Source organism: Columba livia, chromosome 22, assembly GCF_036013475.1.
Source record: "Columba livia isolate bColLiv1 breed racing homer chromosome 22, bColLiv1.pat.W.v2, whole genome shotgun sequence".
Classification (NCBI taxonomy): Eukaryota; Metazoa; Chordata; class Aves; order Columbiformes; family Columbidae; genus Columba; species Columba livia.
The window spans coordinates 6,120,045-6,140,524 of NC_088623.1; the positions used below are offsets into that span (position 1 = coordinate 6,120,045).

The following is a 20,480-nucleotide window of genomic DNA, read 5'->3' on the forward strand; positions in this document are numbered from 1 at the left end:
CTGTGGCCCCGCCCACCTCCAAAAATGACCAATTTGACACCTTTCCCGGGTGAGGTTTATTTAAAAACACTGTGAGCTGCTGTTGTGTGGAACAGTTCAACTACCGGTGACGGCGGAGGAGGCCAGACTACGTTTAACACCATACCTTAAATAGAATACAAATATAAAATGGCAGAATAAAATATGTACAGAAATCACGCGTACGCGAACCCCGGCTCCAGCGGCCGAGCCGGGCAGTGGAGGCTCTTCCTCCTCTCTCCCCAGGTCGCTCTGTGCGAGCAGCTGATGCAAAAGTCTCAGGAGGAGAAACGGGCTGGGGCCAAACAGCAGCTTTTGGGAATTTGGGAATCTCCCTCTGGGAACTGAGACAGCGCAGGGGGGATCGAAGCACACGAGGGTCTTCTTCCAAAAACAGACTACTGAAAAATGAACTCAAACCACCGATTTTTCCTCTGCCAGCAGCACGCGACTGCGCAGGCAGAAGAGAGTTCTTCAAAACTTTAATAATTCAAAATATCTCTATTTGCCACAGGGTCACAAATTCCAGCTGACACCCGGGGCAGACCAGCAACCTCCAGTCTGTATTGCCACACGGAGCAAAAGCCGCAGGGGTGGGTTTGGGGTGCAGGGAAATGCCCAGAAGGGAGAGCAGGGGGGGCTGCAGCGGTACCGGGTTCCCGGACGGACATCGGGAGGTCTGACAAACCAACAGCATCTGAACACGAGTCTGAACAGCCGCTGCCTCCCAGCAAAGGGCAGGAGCTGGGGGGCGATTCTGGGAACCAAGAGGCACTTAAACCAATTTTCAGTTGACCAATTTGCTGCAGACTGTGAGAGGAATCTCGACCACCTGCTCCAAATCCTGTTCACATCAGTAAAAAGCACCACCCCCCCAAGCTTTGGTACAGGAGAACAAAACGGGAGGGGGTGGTGGACCCGTGCGTGAGAGCCGCTGCTTTCACACCAACATGGTATCATCCCTGATAATTCAAAGTAAGGCTGGATGGCCTGACCCCAGCCACCACCCTCGGCAGCACGTTTGGTCCAAAATACTAATTATTCTGCTCCCTCCCACCCCAACATTTTCATTAAATTACCCCGAAAGATTAAAGTCAAAAACGATAGCATACATAAATAAAACTCAAGAGTTGACATAGTAACTCCAGGCTTTAGATAGCAACTGTCCGAGAAACCAGAATTCCAAAACTGTGAAACACGCTCAACATCGAGTTTTGCCAGGGGAGGAGGAGGAAGGAAGTTTGAGCCTTGAGGATCAGTAGATCAATTCCCAACCACCGCGGTTTGTAGACGGGCTTTTCTCCGTCCCCAAATGAACAAGTGCTTTGTCCTCTGACTGTCGAAGGCGTCACCGATGGTCACGGAACGGACGCACAGGACCTTGACTCTGACCAGCAGGGAAACTCAGGACAACCGAGTGCAGGTGCTGCCACTTCTACCAGTTCAACTGTGCTTTAAGACTCACGGCAAAGCCTCAGCTAGAAAAGGGGTCACCTCTGGGAATTGAACAATTGAACAAAACAGAGTTTTAATTGTTTTGTTTGGTTTCTTTTTTTTTTTTTTTTAAATCTTAAGACTCTGCAGTTCAGCTGTCAATCATTTCGGAAAGTTCCAGAAGGAGATCGTCCTCGTCCTTCCCCGGGTCCAGATCAATTTCTGCTTCCAGTTTGCCTCCCGAGATTTCCCAAATCAGCTTCTCAAAGTCGTCGTCCACCGACAGGGGCGCCTTCCCCGCGCCCGTGGAGCTCAGCCGGCGCGTCTTCACCGCGGCGGGCGAGGAGCTGGCACCAGAGACGTCCGAGTGTGGCGCCGGGGCCGCTGGGCTGCCCAGCTGCGCTTCAGGACTTGGCAGAACGAGAAGGAGCAAATCAGTGCACGGGACTCCTTAACCAGAGACCTCATCTGCAAACCTGCTCTTGAAACCACTGTTAATCTCTCCTACACCTCGACCTTACACAGGGATTGTTATTCAATTAACCCGCAGCTACTTTGAGAGGCCAGTGTATCAGTAGGTATATTTTTCAGTTTGGGGACTCATCCATGAAGACAAAACATCTGGCAAAGGAGGTTCCATTTTTGTAGCCACATATGCTTTGCCGCCTTTACTAATTTGACTGTAAAAAGGTTAATTAGTCAACCCCTGTGAGCATTCAGAAAACACAAGTTACTGAAACGCTGTATCAATCCGCAGCATTTTAAGAAAAGAATCTAAATAATCTGGTTTTCTAGCAGCTAGCAGGAATGCTTATTTGTTCCTTTGTTTAATTGTGGCATTAAAAACTCCAGGTTTTCCATTTGTGAATTAAAAAAACCAAACCAAACCTAACCTTATGCTTCCTGTGAAAGACACACCAACCGAAACAAAGAACAAGTTGTGGTCGTTACCTGGTTTTGGGTTTCTCTCTCCCGGGCGTGGGGACCAGGCTGTCCTCTGGCAAGGCAGGAACAACGGCCTAGGAAAAAGCAAACCAGTTCTTATCACACACAGGGAACAGATTCTTCCTCCACCGCTGCTTCTCTGGTATTGCCAAGCCTCAACCAAAACACACCACCAGGGCGCTCCTGGGGAAAAGGGAGGATTCACATGAAGTTCGCTAATGACTTTGTGTCCTTTTTAAGAACACCGCAAAATCCTCCACGTCACAGAGAAAGCACAGCAGAGCATGACGGAAATGCTGCCGTTCATCTCACGAAGAGCAGAAAGGTGCTACAGTCACCCTGCAGACACTTCTGGGTTTAGAGGGGAACAGGGGCCTGTAGGATGTTTCAGTTTTCCATCTTTTCTCCAAGAGAAGGGTTAAACTTGGGTGTACGTTTTACTGGGGATGCGCAGCTGCCTCGGCCTCTGTCCTTACCACAGCTGCCTTTTTGGCTGCCGGCTCCTTGGTGTCCCCGCCGGTGGCACTCAGGGGTTTCACAGCCGCCACGGCCGAGCGATGGCTCTCAGCTGCCTTCCGTTTCGGAGCCTGTTTCGTGGGGGAGGCGGCTTTCCCGTCCGAAGGCTTCGGGCTCACCTTGGGTTTGGCTGGAGTGAAGGGAGAGAGAACTGAGAATCTCGCTCTGTCTCAGGGGAAAAAAAACCCACAGGTTTTCATAACAGTCCCATAACCCTTCTGGTTAAACCTCTTCCTGCCATTTCCCAGAGTCTCAGTACTATTTGCCAACAAGCCATAATAAGGAGTAAAGATAAAATGTGTCATCTGCTGTCTGTCTTTCACCACAAGACCCAAAGTGAGTCTCTAACATATAGTCAGCACCTACCTTTCACTTTGCGTTCCAGAAGCTGCGCTGCCTGTTTCCCTGGGGATCCAGCAGCATCCTTGCCTGGGCTTTCGACCCCATCGTCCGGAGATCTCACCAACGCTCTCTTTGCAGGCGGAAAAGCTGCCCCCGGAACCGCGCTGGCTTCAGGACTCCCCAATGCTGGGGTTTGAGCCTTGGTCGCTTTCTCCCCAGGAGACGGCACAGCGGTTGCCTCCTTCGGCACCTTCTCTTCTTGGCGCTGTTGCAGCTGCCGTTTCTCCCTCGTTATCTCTTCAAGGCTCTTCACTTGAACTTTGGAATTCGTTGCACTCTGATCAGAGGGCTGGGAAGAAACAAAAGGACTAATAGGACAAAAATCTATGGAGGTTTCATGAAGAAAATCTTAGTGGCGATCCCACCAAAACGGCTCCGAGTGGAACAGAGCACGTTAACACCCCTCAGATCTGAAATTGTATGGATTGTATGTCTTCATAAAGGACCCACCTCTGCGGGCACAGACACGGCTTTGGGAGGCTTGTTCAACTCCACCACCTTCTTTTCTTCTCTTCCAGGTGCTTTAAAACAAGCAAAACAAAATATTTTGTCAAGAGCAGAAATAAAGAAACACAGTTACCGTGTTTCCTTGGTGTGTTTATTTCCTCACGTCTAATAACGGGACAGAGGAAAGGCTCCGGTAAGCAATCCATGCAGCGTTGGAGCTCGCTTTCCCTCAATTGCACTATCAGATGGCAGAAAAAAGCAGCATAGAGAAATTATGACTACCAAGCTCCTCAATGAATGAATTTTCCAGTGGGAAAACCAACATAATGCATGGAAAAATAATATGGCTGCATATTCTGGCACTTTCTTGCCTTTTGGCTTTGTAGCCTTGAACTCTTTTATCCTCTAGTATACACAGAAAGAAAAAGGAAAGCGAGTCCTGGAATTTGCTCAATAAGCAAAGCGCTTCACAGGGCAGGTACCAAGCCATCACCTTACCTGCGAGCTTTGTGATCCGTAACAACCTCCTCCCCTTCGGGGCAGGCTCGGGCTGCGCTGGTGGAGCTGGTACGTTTTCTCCGCTCTGCTGCATCCGCAGAGCTTTCTCCTGCTTGATCTCCTCCAAGGTTTTAATTCGCACCTCCCCTGCTGCCTTGGCTTTACCTGCGGGCTCTGCCAGCTGCGCTTTGCTGGGTGCAGATGGAACGAGCACGCTCTGCCTCCTGGGCTCGCTCTCCGCTTTAGCCTTGGCAGGAATCTCTTCTGGTTTTTGCTTCTCCTCTTCCAATAGCTTGTGTTTTCTTTCAGCCGGGGCTCCTGAGAAGGTTTTGATGCGAACCGCAGGGGAAGGTCTTGTCCCCGAGGGGGGATCTTCTGTTTTGCAGCGTCCTTCGCTCTGGGGTTTTGCAGGGGGTTCTCCTCGTCTCTGATTAGCTCTCTCAAGCCGAATTTCCTCCAGCGTTTTCACGTGGATCTCCCCTGTTGGCTTAGCAGCCTTCTCTGTTACCATCAAAAAAAGAAGCACCAACATTTAAAGAGTCCGACAATATTGAAAATCTCCAAAATTTGTATCAGTGCAGAGGAAAACTAGGTCTGAGTGTTACCAAGAATGCATCTTAGGACACTATCATTCTGCTTAATACTCTCCTCCTCCTTTAAGCCACTTGTATTTGAAAACCAGTGCTATCCAGAGGGACTTGTGACACAAAACACATGAGTCTATTTTATTTTGTTATTTTTCAGACTGCGTCTCTCCCTTAGTGTCCCAAACTCCTGCTCCTGGCAGCGGTTTCATCCTCCTTGTGAGTGTCCCGCAGCTCCCGAGGGTTCAGAGCAGGAACACGGGGTGAGGCGCAGGCGGAGAACACCCCCCAGGCCGGGCCTGCCAGCGGCCACCGGCACGGGCGCTGCAGCACTCCAGCAACAGCAATCAGGCAGGTTTTAAAGTTAACTTTAGGGTTGTTCATGGAAAGATAAAAGGGACATTTAATACCCAGTTATTACCTGTCTCTGTACTGGGCTGTTCAGAGGGCAATCCCAGCCTTTCCTTCAGAGACTTGGGGACTTGGACTGCAAGATGGAAGAGGAAAAGTTAGAGAAACAGCATAAATCTCAATTTTGTGCTCAGGTTCCAAAGTGAGACAGGAGGTCACGTCACTGGGATTCAAAGTTACCTTGAGCCCCCCAAAACAGGCCAAAAGAACCATTAGAAAAAAGGACATAGAGAAAACCTAAATAGGAAATCTGTGCATCAAGTCCAGACGCCCAGCGGCCGTACCTCGCTTGGGCGCCTTGTCAGCATTCTCCAGGATCTCTATCTTCTTCCCCAGCCTCTCAGCAAGGTTGCGCTTCAGCGGAAGGACGTTTTTAACAGCTTCAGAAAGAGAGAAAATGAGAAATACGTTAAGAACGCTCCTCTGGAGGAGGATTTCAGAACTGTCAGCCACAAACTTCAGTTCTTCCAGGCACATTGGCTTGTATTTGCCTTTTGGTTGCTAACAAAATTTGCCATTTCTGCAGTCAATACAGATCTCTGTCAAAATGTATTTTCCTCCCACGTTCAACAAGAATACCCTTAAATACAGTCACGTTCAGATGGGGGCACCCAGAGAGCAGCTCACAAGAAGCTCCCACCTGTGGAAGGTTTCCGCTTCCCCAGTCTCTCGGCAAGATTCAGCTGAATCACGGGTTCCTCCCCTGAAACAAAAGCCAACCTCGTTAGTGCACAGAAACCAGGAGCCAGGGAGAGCACTGTCCTTCCAGCCCACGTCCCACAAAAGTCACTCTTTTGGTAGCCAAACTACAGAAACAAATGACAACAAGTAGAAGTAGTTCTGCACATTTTTTGCATTTAAAAGGAATTTGTGCAGATCAAACCACCACCATTCCCACACAGACTCGTCCACACTGTCTGCAGCTGCCACCACCAGTCTCTTCAACGCTTCAATAACTTGCTACTTGAACAATGTCACCTTCTCTAGGTCTCCCCTTTCACGACTCCCCTTTCTCAGCCCGTTTTGCACACTGACGCTCTTTTTGACTTCAGCCTCTGTGTCTGCTGCACGTAACGCAAACACTAACTCTGTCACCCGCTGTCAGCGCATTAGCTCGTTCACAAGCCTCACTCAACTTCAGGAACACAAAAGTCAAATTAAGCACATTTGAGAGTCTGTAGGATGGTGATAATATCTGATTAGCTGTGGCTTAACACTAGGCTCATAAAAACCACTTCTTGATCTTTTATTGCAACACAACAAATCGAGCACCTATGAATGCCAAATCTTTCCAACACAGCACCAGGGACTTTAAGCATAAAAGCATCGTTTTAATTAGAAAAGGCAGCACCAGCAGACTAACACGTCTGAATTATCACTTAACCTTTTGGTTCAGGAGCCGTGAAATGGAAATGACCGTATCCACTATTACCTTGCTTGGTAGAGAGAGTCACAGTCCTCACCACCGTGCGCACGTTTTCCTTCTCTGGCACAGGAATAGTCCGAGACTGGAGAGGATGAACAGCATCTTCTGAAGGACCTTCTGATCAGAGCAAGCAAATCAGACAAAAACAACTAAACAAACCAGACAAATTATCACAAAGACCATAACCATCAGTTATTCGTTACCGTCAAACATACAACGACGAGCGCGTGTGAACATGAGAGATGAGCAATTTCCCTCTGATCTGCCCTTGGAATTCCAATGCGGAGCAGCAGCTGCTGGAGTTGCAGAGAACAGGCTGCGTGCCAAAGCAGCTCAGCCCCCAGCTAAAGAGGGAACGCCCGGCAGGCTCCCAGTGCCAGCATCGCCCGGTCTGCACCCAGCGTGCCAAAACATCCCCTTTCCTCTGCTAATCATTGTGTTCACCAATGCACAGTCAGCTACGCCGGTAGTATCAGAGGGGTTAAAAATAAAAGGGCTGAAGGTGAACAGAAGGAAGAAGGATGAGAAAGTACATTAACTCACCACCTTGTTTTTTTGTTTTTTCCTTTAGTTTCTTCAATTTGATTTCTTCAAGTGTTTTTATTCCAAAATTTAAATTGTCATCTGAAAACACAAAACAGTTAATGAAAAGCGAGGCTGTGTTGAAAAGCACAGACCCTCAGCTTCTTACAGCTCAGAGCCTTTCGGAAGTGTTTTGAATAAACCCTGTCAACACTCCCCCTTAGTGAAAAAGCCATGGAACGGATGGTATTTTGGTAACGATCGGCACCTTTCCTCACCCCTCATCCCATGCATGGGAAAGCCTGCAGTTTTAAGCATTTTAATCCATCTACACGATATTAAATTCCTCTAGCAGTAGACGTGGCTTTCCGCAGAGGCTGAAAGGACACATTTCCAGCTCTTTCAACTCCACTCTGGGGTTCTACTTTACTCTACAGAAGCAAACAAGGAGGAGTTCACCTGTCTGACCAAGGGACTGACTCCACCCAGCTACCCTGTGTTCTACTGTATTTTTAGAACATATTGCTTTTGAGTTAATTGTTAAGTTCTCCTTCCAACCCATCCTACTCCGGCTGTCAGCATACCTTGTTTTGTATTAGAGTTGCATTTCCTAGTGGAAATTATCCGCAATCCATTATGGGCTTCTGTCGCTGGTTGCTGGACTGGTGTTTTAGTTTCATCTCCTTCTTCAGAAAGCTGGTCTGAAAGGCAAAAATAAACCTACTGAGTGATGCAGTGGGGATTAGACAAGATTTTTCATGTTTCTGTAGCTCATGCAATGACATTTCAGTCCATGGGTCATATTGTGTTTCTATTCTTAACTACAAACAACTGTTTATAGAAAGATTGTTTTTAAACAGCTATATTGACCTGACAAACTCATTTAAGGGAAAGAGCTATACTGGGTAGAAAATATCTAGGACTCCAGACTCCCATCTATAGCTTTAACCACTCCACAGGTCAGGTATTCTGTGATTTATACATTCAGTTACAGTAGAAGTGCCTTCAATAAGCAACAAACGCTCACCATCATCATCTTCATCATCATCGGCGGCGTTGATCACAACCGGAGGATGTGTGGGACTCGGGACGTTTTCAGAGTTTTCCACTTTCATCACCCCCCTGAGCTGCGGGGAGGGGTTTGACTGCACCGACAGTTTGTTTGGCTGCAGTGACAGCTGAGCCATTTTCACATCGTCTTCGGCAGACTCGGGCGGGCTGGGAAGCGCGGCTGGACGAGAGGAGAGGAGCACCGGCTGTCATCGGGCCATTTCAAACTTCCACCTCAATGCTGCACTCACCGCACAGCCACGGTGGAGCAGGGAGATAAACCACCTGGCTACTGAATTTAGTCTCCTCCTCCCCAGCCCGGCTTACACCATGAACAATGAGCTCACAAATCTCACCATTCCACCACCCAGAAAGGATTAAATGAGGGGAAAGCAACCTGAAAGGCAAAGATCCCACAGAGCAGCTGAGCATGGAAGAAAATATTAAATCCCAAAATTATATTCCATTTAGCTGAGAGCCTATGACTGCAGACTTCTCCCTGCACTCATAAATCAACAGTTACTCGGCACCTTCTACAGCATCGTACCCACTCATAAGTAATATTGAACATTAACTACATAATACTTCGAGAGAAAGGACCTAAGAAGCTCACTTTTGCTTGGCGGTAAGAAGAGTCCGTCAACATAACGTCCCTTTGTGTGATGGAAAGCACAGTTGGATTTCTGGCAGCCCACCGGCTGATTCTCCCAGTAACACGGAATCTCACTGCGCTTCTTCTGAGGACAGAAAGGAAGAAAAGCCCGTGGTAACACTCGCCTTCGATTTGCAAAGGGATGCAGGTTCACATCATGCCAGAGACAGGAGGGCACCTTTCCTCTCCCCGAGAGGTTAAATCAACGTTATCTGAAGAGATCCAGGCCAGAAGAGCCCTGAGAGGCCACTGCGGTGCAGGCTGTTCACTACCACAGCACATTTACACAGTCTGATCAGTGTGGCTGCTTTTGCTTCTGTTAAGAAAATAATGTCAGCACCTAATCTTGCTGACACATTCCTGAGAAATTGATCTTTCTTCCCCCAATTTCCTTCCATCCCCCTCATAGTAACAGAAACAAGTACCATTCAACAGCAAAAAGCACATCCAGTTCACCTACAGTGATGAACAAAGCTTTCAGCGGTTTAGTTTGGGCACACGTCTTTAGGGAAACACTCACATCGATTTCCATGTGTCTGAACCTGCAGATATTCCTGAAGCAGCGACCCTCCTGCCAGAGCGTGCAAACAGTCTCATTCCCCAGAGCGGCTTCACAGTGGCGGAACGAACAGCTGTCTCCCTGGCACGAGGGAACCCAACAGAGCGGAACAATCAAACAGGGCAGCCTAAAAACACGTCTCCTCCCACTCCTTCCCCGCCTCTCTTAAAAACCAAACCCAAAGCAAAAGAAACCCAAACAGACCTTGTTACACGTGGAATAGAAGTAGAAGTAGCAGTCATCTCCTTGGTTAGACATAACGGGTAAGTTCTTAGAACCCGCAGGTTCCAAGGGTTCACTCAGCAGGAACTTCCTCCACTCTTGGCCAGAGCTGGTGGCACTTTCTTGGACTCTGAGTCTTCTCTGGCTTGATCAGTGAAATCTTCTTTTTAAGAGTAACCCTAAAGGAAAGTATCAATAAGAGAAAAATAATTAAGTAATAAGCATTTTTACAGCTGCTTCCCACTAATCAAACTAGGCTCCTGAGGGTGGCGATGTCTTGACAAAGCTATCCCAACACTAAGCTGGGTGTTTTTTCAGCAAGTGTTCTCTTTGGACCCTTAGGAATCGTTATACGCCTTGGAATACACCAAAAACTGCTGCGTGTGGCTGAAAGCCCAAGAGAAGAGTCACTTCTTCAAAACTGGTCATACATTTGAGTTATCACTCAATGATTAATTGTGCATGCTGATCAGCTCTATACAATACAATTTACATATTAAACATTTTCCAAGCACAGGGAGCATCCAAGTTCACCCACCTGGACAACTTCAGCAAAGATACTGATCTTCAAAGACTCCCAGGTAAGTTCTCCTGTAGGCCGAACCAACACTGAATCCATGAATTGATAATAAAGGGGTAGGAAGAATTTTCCTCCTCACATTGCCAAGGGAACCTCTCCTCCACAATTCAACCATCTGACAACTACCGGAGGAAGCAAGTCCATGTGAATACTGCCAGACTGGAGACAGCCAGGTTAGTGAGCTCTTCACAACCGAAAACCAAAAAAGCCAACAAAAAAACCCCGGGGCACTTAAAGATGAACTTGTGGTTCAAAGTGGCTGCAAAAATGAGGCTCCATCTTCCACAGCCGGACAATTTTGGTTTTGGTTTTTTTTGTTTTTTTTTTTTTTTTTAATTTAAAATTCAGTAAGTTGCAATTTCTGGTCTTCAAGATTTCTTCACCTATTAAGAAAACACAAAAACTTTCCCCCGTCTTTATTACCTGTACAGCAAAAGCATACCTGTGCGTATAAATACACAAATACGTACATACACACACAGCGAAAGTGAGCGATGGGAAAGGCAACCAAGGGTGACAGTAAAAACTGGAATTTTGGCTATTTGCACAAAAAGCCTCTTGTTTCGAGGGAAGCAGCAAAAATGAAAGTTCTACATAAGATTTTGATGAAGGTGCCTTGGAGGCCGATGCTCCAGAACAGGAGGGACGTGGGGCCAGCGCACACCTGTGCGTGCACGTGCCCCTGACGCCCCTGCACGTGGATGCGCACACCCGGGCCCAGGGAACACCTGACGCCCCTGCACGCGGATGCGCACACCAGGGCCCAGGGAACACCTGACACCCCTGCACGCGGATGCGCACACCCGGGCCCAGGGAACGCCTGACACCCCTGCACGCGGATGCGCACACCCGGGCCCAGGGAACACCTGACACCCCTGCACACGGATGCGCACACCCGAGCCCAGGGGATGCCTGACGCCCCTGCACACGGATGTGCACACCAGGGCCCAGGGGAACGCTCCCTCCGCAAGTGGCACCAGCCCCAGAATTTGGAATCATCTTGATTTTTGGACATGATTTGTTTCCGTTTGCCATCGGAGCAAACGCCACATGACATGCTGCTCCCCAATCCATATCCATCATAATCCATCGCTGCGAGATCGCAGGAGCTTTGACAACGTGCCCAATTCAGCTGATGATTTTTGGTGCCACCGGAGCAGAAACTGATTTTATTGACCCACAAGCAGGTTTGGGTTTCTTTTTTTTTTTCATGTGAGCTCAGATACCGAACGGACCAAATAAAGTTCAGATTAAAGTGATTCTGATCCCTTTCATTAAAAGGCTGCATATTTCCGTGCAAACTATTTCTGACTCTTTTGGACAAAACCGAATGAAATAGATCTTACAAAATAACAAAAGGTTGGAACCTTTTACTCACACAAACACTAGTGAATTTTCCAGGATATTTTTTTTTGGCAGGTAATTTTCTCAAATCTAAAATAAAGAGAGGAAAAGTTGGGTTCGCATATTAGTTATTGCTTTTGACTGCTTGACAAAGGGAATAAAAACAGAAGTTAAGTGCAAACTTTTCTTCCCTTCTTCAGTATCAATGGGACTATTCACGTTCAACCTTTAGCACCTTCTAAAGCAGACTGTGTGTCATACAGACCCCTGTGCATCTGCCTCTAAAAGTTACTGGTGCTCCTTCATGAGGACATTTGACAAGAAGGATTTTTCCAAATGCGTTCCCAATACGATTGACCATTGTATTAAATTTCAAGCATGATTTCTTCAGATTGCACAAGCCAGCACTCCAACAGACGGCAATCAAGGAGCGCCGCTTTGCTGAGTGGAGGGAATTCCGGCTCTAGAAAAGGCATTTCTTCCCCTAGGGAGCGAGAGACACCTGCATCACGCAACGTTACTGCCTCCTTTGAACGCCCGAGCAGCTCAGCATTTAGGTTGTTCCCTCAGCAGACTCCAAGAGCTGCTCAGAATTTGAAGGGATCTTGTTTAAAAATGGGAAAAAGCAAAACTCTACTATAAAAATCAAACCAAAAACCCACCAAAAAAACCCTCCAAGTTCTAAACTCCATGAAAGCCCTTTCGCTTGAAAAAAGGTCAACTTTTCTTATTTGTTAACCCGGTATCAGTTAACATGGCAATCTGAGTGCCGAACAGGAAGGAACCCAACTAACCCTGCAAGGTGTGAACACAGGCGAGTAACTCTGGTGCACTCAGCCCAGCTCTGCTGGGAGCTGCTCAGAATGCTCAACTCTCCTTTGCATTAAGAGATTTTGAACTCATTTTGTAAAAAAACCAAACCAAAATCACTACAGGTGCAGCAGCCGGGGGAGGAAAAACATGAAAACGAGCACCACAAACCTGACCTCTGCTAAGGGAAGAGAAATAGCACCATTCAAGTCTGTCTGGTTTGTTTTACGAGCTTGTGTGTCGTGGTACTGCGGAAATGAGCCCGGTCCCAGGTCTGAGCGCCCAGCCTGTGCCCTGCCTGCTGCTGCCGAAAAGCTAGAAGGGATCTATTGTTTTTAATTTGCACCCTAACAAATGCACAAGAGAAGCGTTATTGCCCCTACCCGCGGGTGCTCGGTGGTTACATTTCACCTGCACACCCTCCTGCTGGGCTACCTTGTGCCCTCGATTTCTTACAAAAATATTAAAGACACTTAACTGCCCTGTTTCTGAGGACGGGAAGATGACAAGGAAGAGCCCCAGGAACCGCATGTTCTAACCCAGCTGCTTCGATCCCTCAGCTGCAAAGCAGCTGCTGCTGCTTCACCTGCCTGTACCGCTGGTTTGCGGCTCATTCCGCACGGAACTACAGAACAGCATTGTGATGTGCTCGCGAACCACACAGCTCCGTGTCAGAAGAACCTCCCGCTAACACGTCTTCTCCATATGAAAATCTGAAGCTACTCTGGCCAAAGCTGAAGCAGAAAGTCAGAATTTCTACTCTTGACATTTGTTTGGGTCAATTCTAGTTGTTAAACGCTGTCTGAACATGGACTGGGGTGTGTTCTGAGACAGCACCCAAGATCCTCCCAGAGCAAAGCCAAGAAGGCAAAGGTTAAAGCAGACGATCGTCTCGGCTTCCTGAGTCACGGTCACCTTTCATCATGTTTTATGAGTCAGAGCCAGTAGCTACCCCAGACACAAGAACAGCTGCCCCTGGCGGGCAGGAGCAGCCCCATCTGGAGATGTGCCACCTCGGGACCCCAATTCGGACATTCATCCCTCAAGATGAGGCAAATCAATCTGTTCCTGAAAGGGCTGACCAGCCTGGTGCTCCTGTAACTGCCCAAGAACGACCCTGAACTGAAGCGCTCGTCAGATCAGACGCTGCTTCAGTACAGATTTGACCTTAGCTTGACACACCAAGACAGAGAAGGAATTGTTCAGAGCCACCTCTCCAGCAGGGCCAAGTGGCCAAGACAGAGCGTTCAGATCCAAGCCCAACACTCCACAGAAAACCAGTTTCAAGCCTGAGATATTTCACTTGTCTCCCAGTCCAAGAGTGACGGTGACACTTTGATCTGAAAGTCTTTCCACGTGCTCTGCAAAGCAGAAGGATGTGATGTGACGATGGCAGCAGCTGACTGGGACAGCAGCTCCCCCGCCTCCACCTGCAGACCAAGGATCACGCGCCCTTCAGACACTGGGACCACTGGAATGAGCCGACAATAGCCCCATCTCCCTCCCAGGAGGATGCTGCTCCACCTTCTACTGTTTTAAGATCACTTTAACATATAAAAGGTAGAGAGAGGTTCACTGAGCAGCTATTTCCTGCTTCAGGCGATCCTGTGGAAGACAGTCTGAACACTGCAGTTGTGAAGAATTGATCGATGGGCCTCAGAAGAATGAGCAAGTAAATCTCTCAAGCACCTGCTAACCTGTTCTCAGTGCTCCTGATTCAGTCCTGAATCATTAGTTTTCAAATATACCTCATCGTTGGAAGCTGGAAAGGAAGGGGTGAGGGGATGAAGGGAAAGCCACACATCAGTTTGGTAACTTCTTTTGCAGAAGTTTCAGCAAAGCCAGCCGGAGGGAGCTGTGTGTTTTCTAAAAAGGACTCCTGCTGGTGCAGGATATCTAAAGGTATCACTGTCCAGTAGTCCATGGTTGGATCCGCTCCACGTATCAACAGTTCAACACGTACCTCTGTGTTGTGCTTTCTCCAAAGCCATGAAAAATGTTTCTTCTACAACGCTGTACAGACACTTTATAGATGGAAAGTGTCTAGTGCCACGATCTGTATGAACTTCCAAAATGTTGGCATTAAAAATAAGAAAAAAAACGCCTTCAGTAATCACATTTATAATAGCTGTTCATCTGTTATTTACGTGCATTGTCATATCGGAGTTATTTCACAGCAGTATGTAGCTTGGAGTCTCTGAGTCCCATGGTTAAGATTTATGTCTTTTCTCCTAACAAGCACGTGCTCAGTAGGAAAAGTTGGAACAGAAACACCCAAGGTGGAGACGTGCTCAGGGCATCACCTTCATGGGGCAAGAAATCCTGTGGAATACTAGAAAAACCCAGGAGTGTTTCCTGAGCCCCAGGTTACCAGCAGCAGCACCAGCTCTCGTTCACGCAGGAACACTTGCAGTCCACGGCTTCTCCTCTGTGAACCACAGATCCAGAGCTCCACACACCGGAATCTTTGCTCTTCTTGCAGGCGGCAGCGCTGGCCTTACTGTACCGCGTCCAGTGGGCAGCTCCCTCCATCCCGCAGTGGCACCAGGTGTGACAGCAGCACACGCAGGAGCAGCAGCTCCTGCAGGTCCCAAATCCTTCACAAATTTTGGGACAGCATCGATTTTTAATGTAGTGGCTTTCCCTTAATGCACAACCCCCTCTTTCCTCTGTTTTTAGTGGGTGGCTCTCCTGTCGCTCTCTCTGTCCACCAGCTTTTCTTCCTTGGTGTCCAAATGGGAATCAGTTCCAAACTAAGGGGACTGTGGAAGCTGCTACACCTACTCTGAGGTGAGACAGAGATACAGAAGTTTAAAACACTAATTACTTTTCTATTTCTGAAATCAGCGCTGGGGCCTGGCGGCAATGACTACGAGGATTCATCTTCCTCGACTAAATGCCTTATTAAATCTCAGAAAGAGCTGATTTCCCCTGGAAGTGGCCATTGGGAAGGGTGCCATTTCAGATGAGAAGCAACAGCAAGAGGAAGTTTTCTTCAGATCAGCTTTCTTCCCGGAACACCTGGCCACCCCCCAACAAATCCAGCCCGTGTGTCCAATTCAAATACGTGCCACAGTGGTGGCTCTGTTATCATTTCAAAACCCCCCACCCCCAGGAGAGCTCCTTTCCTACAATCAGATAACACGGTGGCTGATGTCGGAGCGTGGCCCAGAGTTCAAAGCACCAGTTCTGGGAACAACCTGCGGGCCCCCCGCACTGATCCCCGCAACAGCAAAAGTCACTTTGGTGCTTTTGTTGTAAACACCAACGTAAGAAAACAGAAACCTCTTAGATCCAATTTGTAAGAAACAAACAAACAAAAAAAAAAACCCCACGTCATCCAATTGGGTTGTTTCAAACAACCTAAAGGAGGAATTAAGATGACAAGCGGGTGCATCCAGAGTTAGTCAGATCCCGAAGGCAGTTCCTCTGGGGGACGGAGGAGCAGTTTGCCAGATGACTACATTACAGCACAGCCCTTATGCGCATTGCTACAAAGGGAAGGCACAAGGTTTTAACCCAAAATAACGTACACTCACAAGGCACCTGCACTGGGATCTTCAATTTCCCCAACCCAACCTCTCCGGGGTCTGCCCAAGGGCTCCGTTTGCCCAGGGACCAACGGGACCGGGGCGGGGGGCTGATAAAACCCGTAGCCGAACCCTGTGGAAGGGAGGGGGGGGAACGGGAGCGCTGCGGCCCGGACAGCGGGGACCTCGGGCCTACCTCGGACCGCGGGGACGCGGCTCCCCCGCTCTACAGCCCCGGGGCTGGGGCCGCGAGAACACCTCACCCCCACCACCGCTCACACCGGAGGGCCCGCACTGCCCCAGGGGACCCCAGCGGCCTACCCGCCGCGCCCCGGTGGCCACGGACACCCCGCCGGGAGGGCGCGGGGACGCGGCCTGGGCCGCTCGGCCCGCGGGGACGCGGCCTGCTTCCCCTCGGGGGAGCGGAGGGGACCCGGGCCTAGCGAGAGGCCATTTCCCCGCCCCTGCGGTCTACGAACGGCTCTAGTTACCGGCGAGCTGGGACTTTACCGAACCCCAGGGGACCGCCGCAGCTGCCGCCGCGTCGCCTCGATCCGCTGCTCGGGCCGTCGCCTTTCCCCGCTGCCAGCCTCAAAGATGGCGCCGAACATACGGGCAACCTCAGCTCGCCCGCTGCCAAGATGGCGGGCGCAACGGCTTCACCACGGCTCGCTTCCGCCCGTTGAAACCGGCAGGGGCGGGGCTCCACGCGGGCTCCGCCCACCGGAGCGAGAAAAGCGGCGCGGGCGGGGCCTATAAACAAAGTGGGGCGGGCGTGTTTTTTTTTTTTTTGTCCTTTTTTCTTTCCGCCAGTGCTTCCAACGCCAGACAAAGCGCTTTACTGGGGGGTGAACAGGAGAGCGGCTCGTTCCCCTCCACCTCTGCCCTTGTGCGGCACCCGCCATGGCGCCCGGTGTCCCTCACGCTGCTGGGCGCTGCATCGGGGTGACACTTTCCAAGCGGGAAGCTTGTGAGGCTTCATGGCAGATCACAGACCCGAGCCGCCTCCCTCTGCTCTCCTCTCCGTGTCCGTGTCCCGTTTTCCCCAGTTTTGCCCTGTGGCAGCAGTGAACATCCACCTGGTAGCAAGGACAGTGGGGACAGGTTGCCTGCTATTGTGGGGCACAGCCATTTTTCTCACTAAATGACTTTTAAAGCCCTATGATTTAGCTTTTTTTTCTTTACATGCAGCCTGGACTACGTTTAAATTGCGGCTGTTGGGTTTGATGGAGGACGCTGTCAGCGCAGACACCTCCCGAGGCCGCGGGACGTGGTGACACAGCACGGCGGAGCTGTCACAGCCCGGTCGTGTCACCGGCGGCAGCTCCAAGGGTCACACGCTCTGATGAGTTTTGGGTTGAACTTTCTCACCGCTGGCGGCCTCGCCCGGCTCCATTTTCTCATCACAGCTTGGCCCGGAGTGATTAAAGACACAGAGAAGCAACCGCCTCCACTGAAGCCAGGGAGATAAGCGGCTCCAGTGCCATCAACCTGCTCGGGACGAGCACATTTCAGTGGCTGGTTGCTTTTATTTCCCGTTGTCCTTCTCTGAGCAAAGTGCCTCTGTGGAGGCAAAACAGCCTCAGTACAGAGGCAGGACTGGGGTCAAACCAGCCCCGGGAGCTGCAGATCACAACCTCCACTGTTCACCGCAGGGACAAGGGACGATCTTTGCGCATGTGAGCAGCGGTTTGGATGGCGTTTGACCGCCAGTTCTGGACTTGGCTTGGCCACAAAGCCCCCACCTCTCCAGAGAGAAACCCCACGCCATAGGGGGTATTTGGTGGGGCGGCGTTTGGTCCCCATCCCTCCGGCCACCCCTCCGCGCTCCCCAGACGCCCAGCCCCTCATCCAGGTGGATTGCACGAGCTGGTGGACACACTGAGGACGTCACACTTACACGTGGGCACATTTTATTCTCTGGATGCACTTGCGCATTGTTTCTGCTCAACAGCCAAAGCTTTATTGATTCCAAACCATCACCCTTCTCCCCCGCCCCCAGCACGCTTTATTTTCTCACTATATGTAACCCCTTTCCCCCCCTCGACCACTCTTCTGCTTCCACTTTGAGTATTATCTCTGCTCGGAGTCTGTTTTCTCAGAAGTAGCCAACTGACAATCCATTCAAAAGTTGTTTCTCCCAAGAACCATATAAATTACATGCAAAACATTGTACATAGAGATTAATATCAAAATGCAATACAGATCAGGTGCACTTGAAGCCGGACTCTAGGATATGGCAAACACACCAGGGTACATATTGCTTTGAAACCACCATTTGTTTGTTTGTTTGTTTTTAATGTCATGCATACCACATAATATTCAGTCTTTTGTTTTGTATTTTTCTCTTTTTATACAAAAATACCAGTGCTTATTATACTTAGTTACTGGAAAAAAAGGAAAAACTCAGATCTGCGCGCCCTCTTCAAAAAGAAAGTTTTGTGGCGAGAGCATCAGATAAATATATATACACACACAAATGTTGGTTTAATACTGTATATATATATATATTTATTTATTTAAGGGGAGGAAATAAACTAAAGGCGGTTTTAGCCATGGGCTTTGCTCAATGAAAGGTGTATTTTTGAGTTGTTGAGCAGAGATGTGCCGGTCTGGGTGAGAGGAGCAGCCGAGGACGGGGCTGGCGCTGCCCCGTGGGACCCCATGGCACGGGGACAGCCGGGGTTGCAGGAGGACGATTGACGCGTCGGACGCTCCGCGGGGCGATGGAGGAGCCGGCGGTGAGGAGCGGTGGCCGGTACGCGTGTCCTTCCCCGAGAGGCGCCGCTGCGAGGTCCCCACGCTCACGAGGAGGTGACGGTGGCAGCGGGGAGGTGGCAGCTCCAGGACGGGGCTTCGCCGGTCGCCCCAACGTCGCGTCACCCCGAGAAGCGTTCACGGAGGGGCCGAGCGCTCCGGGCCACCTCGGCTGGGGAAAGCCAAAGGCTGCCCATGCTAAAATTTGGTTTAGTTTTTTTCCTTCTTGAGATTGTTTCGAAATTTTCCTCGAAGCTTATTGCACAAAACCTTGGAAAATTAAGTATAACCCCTGTGCAAATCAAAGGAAACCTTTATCACGTAATGCAAATGCCTAAAAATGCCTGTTCGGCAATGCACACAGGACATGGTGTAATGTCTTTGGTACCAATCTGCCGATTTATTTAACAGAAAACCACCACCAGAGACCCTACCGTCATCAAGAACTGGATGCAAAATCACGTTCAGAGTGTTTTAATAACAAAGCATTCCAAGGCAAGTTAACACGTCTCGCAGGGTATGACTTGATTCCTGTCTGGCATGGCACTGTCCCCCGTGCGCACTCGTGGCAGTTCAAACAAAGCAAGAAAAGAAAAATATATATAGATATATATATATATATCTCCCCCTCTTTCAAGGCATGTTGCAGAGTCCCCAGAAGTTCGTGCTGCCGCTCATGCCCTTCAGCGTAGAGCACCAATCTCCCCCCATTGTTTTGTAATGTCCTCAATAACTTAACCCAATAGTCACCTGCTGCCAGTATATCACCGAAACTAAATAGAAAAAAAAAAAACAACCCAAAAAATACTTTATAGAAAAGATGTATGCACAATAAACGTTTATACTTCAAGCAACCGGCCATACCAACATAATTTATATAAAAAAACATCTGTGTCATCCAACTAGCGTCTAGTAGAAAGATGGCTGCTCAGAGGAAAGGAGGCGGGTGGCATCGATCGCTGAGCACGCGGCGACCCCGGCCCCGGGACCCGCCGCCACGTGCGGGACTCGCCCTTTATTCTTTGTCTTTAAACAAAATACATATGGCTGACGTAAAAATATCAGTTTCTGAGCTAAAGAAAACTATAGATTTTTTTTTTTTGCATAATATTTATATATAATTATTTTCCCCCCTCCTAATATGGAAACTGGAGCAACAACAAAATATCAACTAAAGAACAACCGGAGCGTTGTGGCGACCTGCTGGTCACAGATTTTGGGGAGGGACTTGCAGAGCCTCCCAAGTTGGCTTGTTGTTGGTTTAAGTCTTTTTTAACAGGTCTGAGGTATTAAAAAAATATCAAAAGAAAAATTGGATTGTGTCTCCCCCCCAAACTATTTAATAAATATTTACGTAAGCTTGTAAGAACAACATATTCCCCCCCCTTTATTTTTTTGCACGTATTTAAAATAGAAAAAGTGATCTTTTAAGCAATGTCACCTCTGGCACAGACCCAAACCCCACAGCCGCCCCTCCTGTCTGTCCTGTCACCGTTCCCATACAACCCAAGGGAAACAGCCCCGGGGTGTCTCTGCGGCTCGTGTGAAGGAGCGGGCAGGGCTGGGACTCTGGCTTTGCGGTTGCAACGGGCAGTGGTGGCATTTGGTGGCATTTTCTCCATGCTGTTGGCAGTGTAGGGCGCCCAGCCCGCCCCCGCCAGAAGGACCTTTCCTCACAGGAACGGGGCCATTTTGTCCTTCCCTCCTCCCACCCCAAGGAAGGGACGAGTGGGTGCTGGGCTGGAAACAGAAAACAAAACCAAAGACACTTGG

General features: G+C 49.3%; 1 protein-coding gene across 13 annotated transcripts; it reads right to left on the reverse strand.

Moving 5' to 3' along the window:
- Positions 1–41: 41 nt before the first annotated feature.
- Positions 42–16,608, reverse strand: ZC3H11A (zinc finger CCCH-type containing 11A). Of its 13 annotated transcripts, none has more exons than XM_065038993.1 (19): positions 16,442–16,604; positions 11,645–11,700; positions 10,225–10,277; positions 9,669–9,865; positions 9,426–9,545; positions 8,867–8,990; positions 8,231–8,434; positions 7,788–7,904; positions 7,228–7,305; positions 6,688–6,798; positions 5,896–5,958; positions 5,540–5,635; positions 5,266–5,331; positions 4,261–4,761; positions 3,766–3,836; positions 3,280–3,604; positions 2,874–3,043; positions 2,404–2,471; positions 42–1,862 (listed from the first exon to the last, which is right to left on the reverse strand). In XM_065038993.1, the coding sequence occupies exons 4-19, from the start codon at positions 9,720–9,722 to the stop codon at positions 1,604–1,606; spliced, it is 2,427 nt and encodes an 808-aa protein (XP_064895065.1). In that variant the 5' UTR covers positions 9,723–9,865; positions 10,225–10,277; positions 11,645–11,700; positions 16,442–16,604; the 3' UTR covers positions 42–1,603. The 13 variants fall into 13 exon arrangements, with proteins under 13 accessions (XP_064895065.1, XP_064895058.1, XP_064895055.1 ...); XM_065038986.1 differs by having other exon boundaries at positions 7,225–7,305; XM_065038983.1 differs by having other exon boundaries at positions 7,225–7,305; positions 10,225–10,649; positions 16,442–16,558.
- Positions 16,609–20,480: the final 3,872 nt, after the last annotated feature.

Coding starts and splice junctions, on each gene's coding strand:
- ZC3H11A (XM_065038987.1), bottom strand. CDS start 9,722: ATGTCTAACCAAGGAGATGACTGCTACTTCTACTTCTATTCCACGTGT. Junction 9,546..9,668: donor TCTATTCCACGTGTAACAAG/GTCTGTTTGGGT, acceptor CCCTCGTGCCAG/GGAGACAGCTGTTCGTTCCG. Junction 5,959..6,687: donor GACTCTCTCTACCAAGCAAG/GTAATAGTGGAT, acceptor CTTTTGTTTCAG/GGGAGGAACCCGTGATTCAG.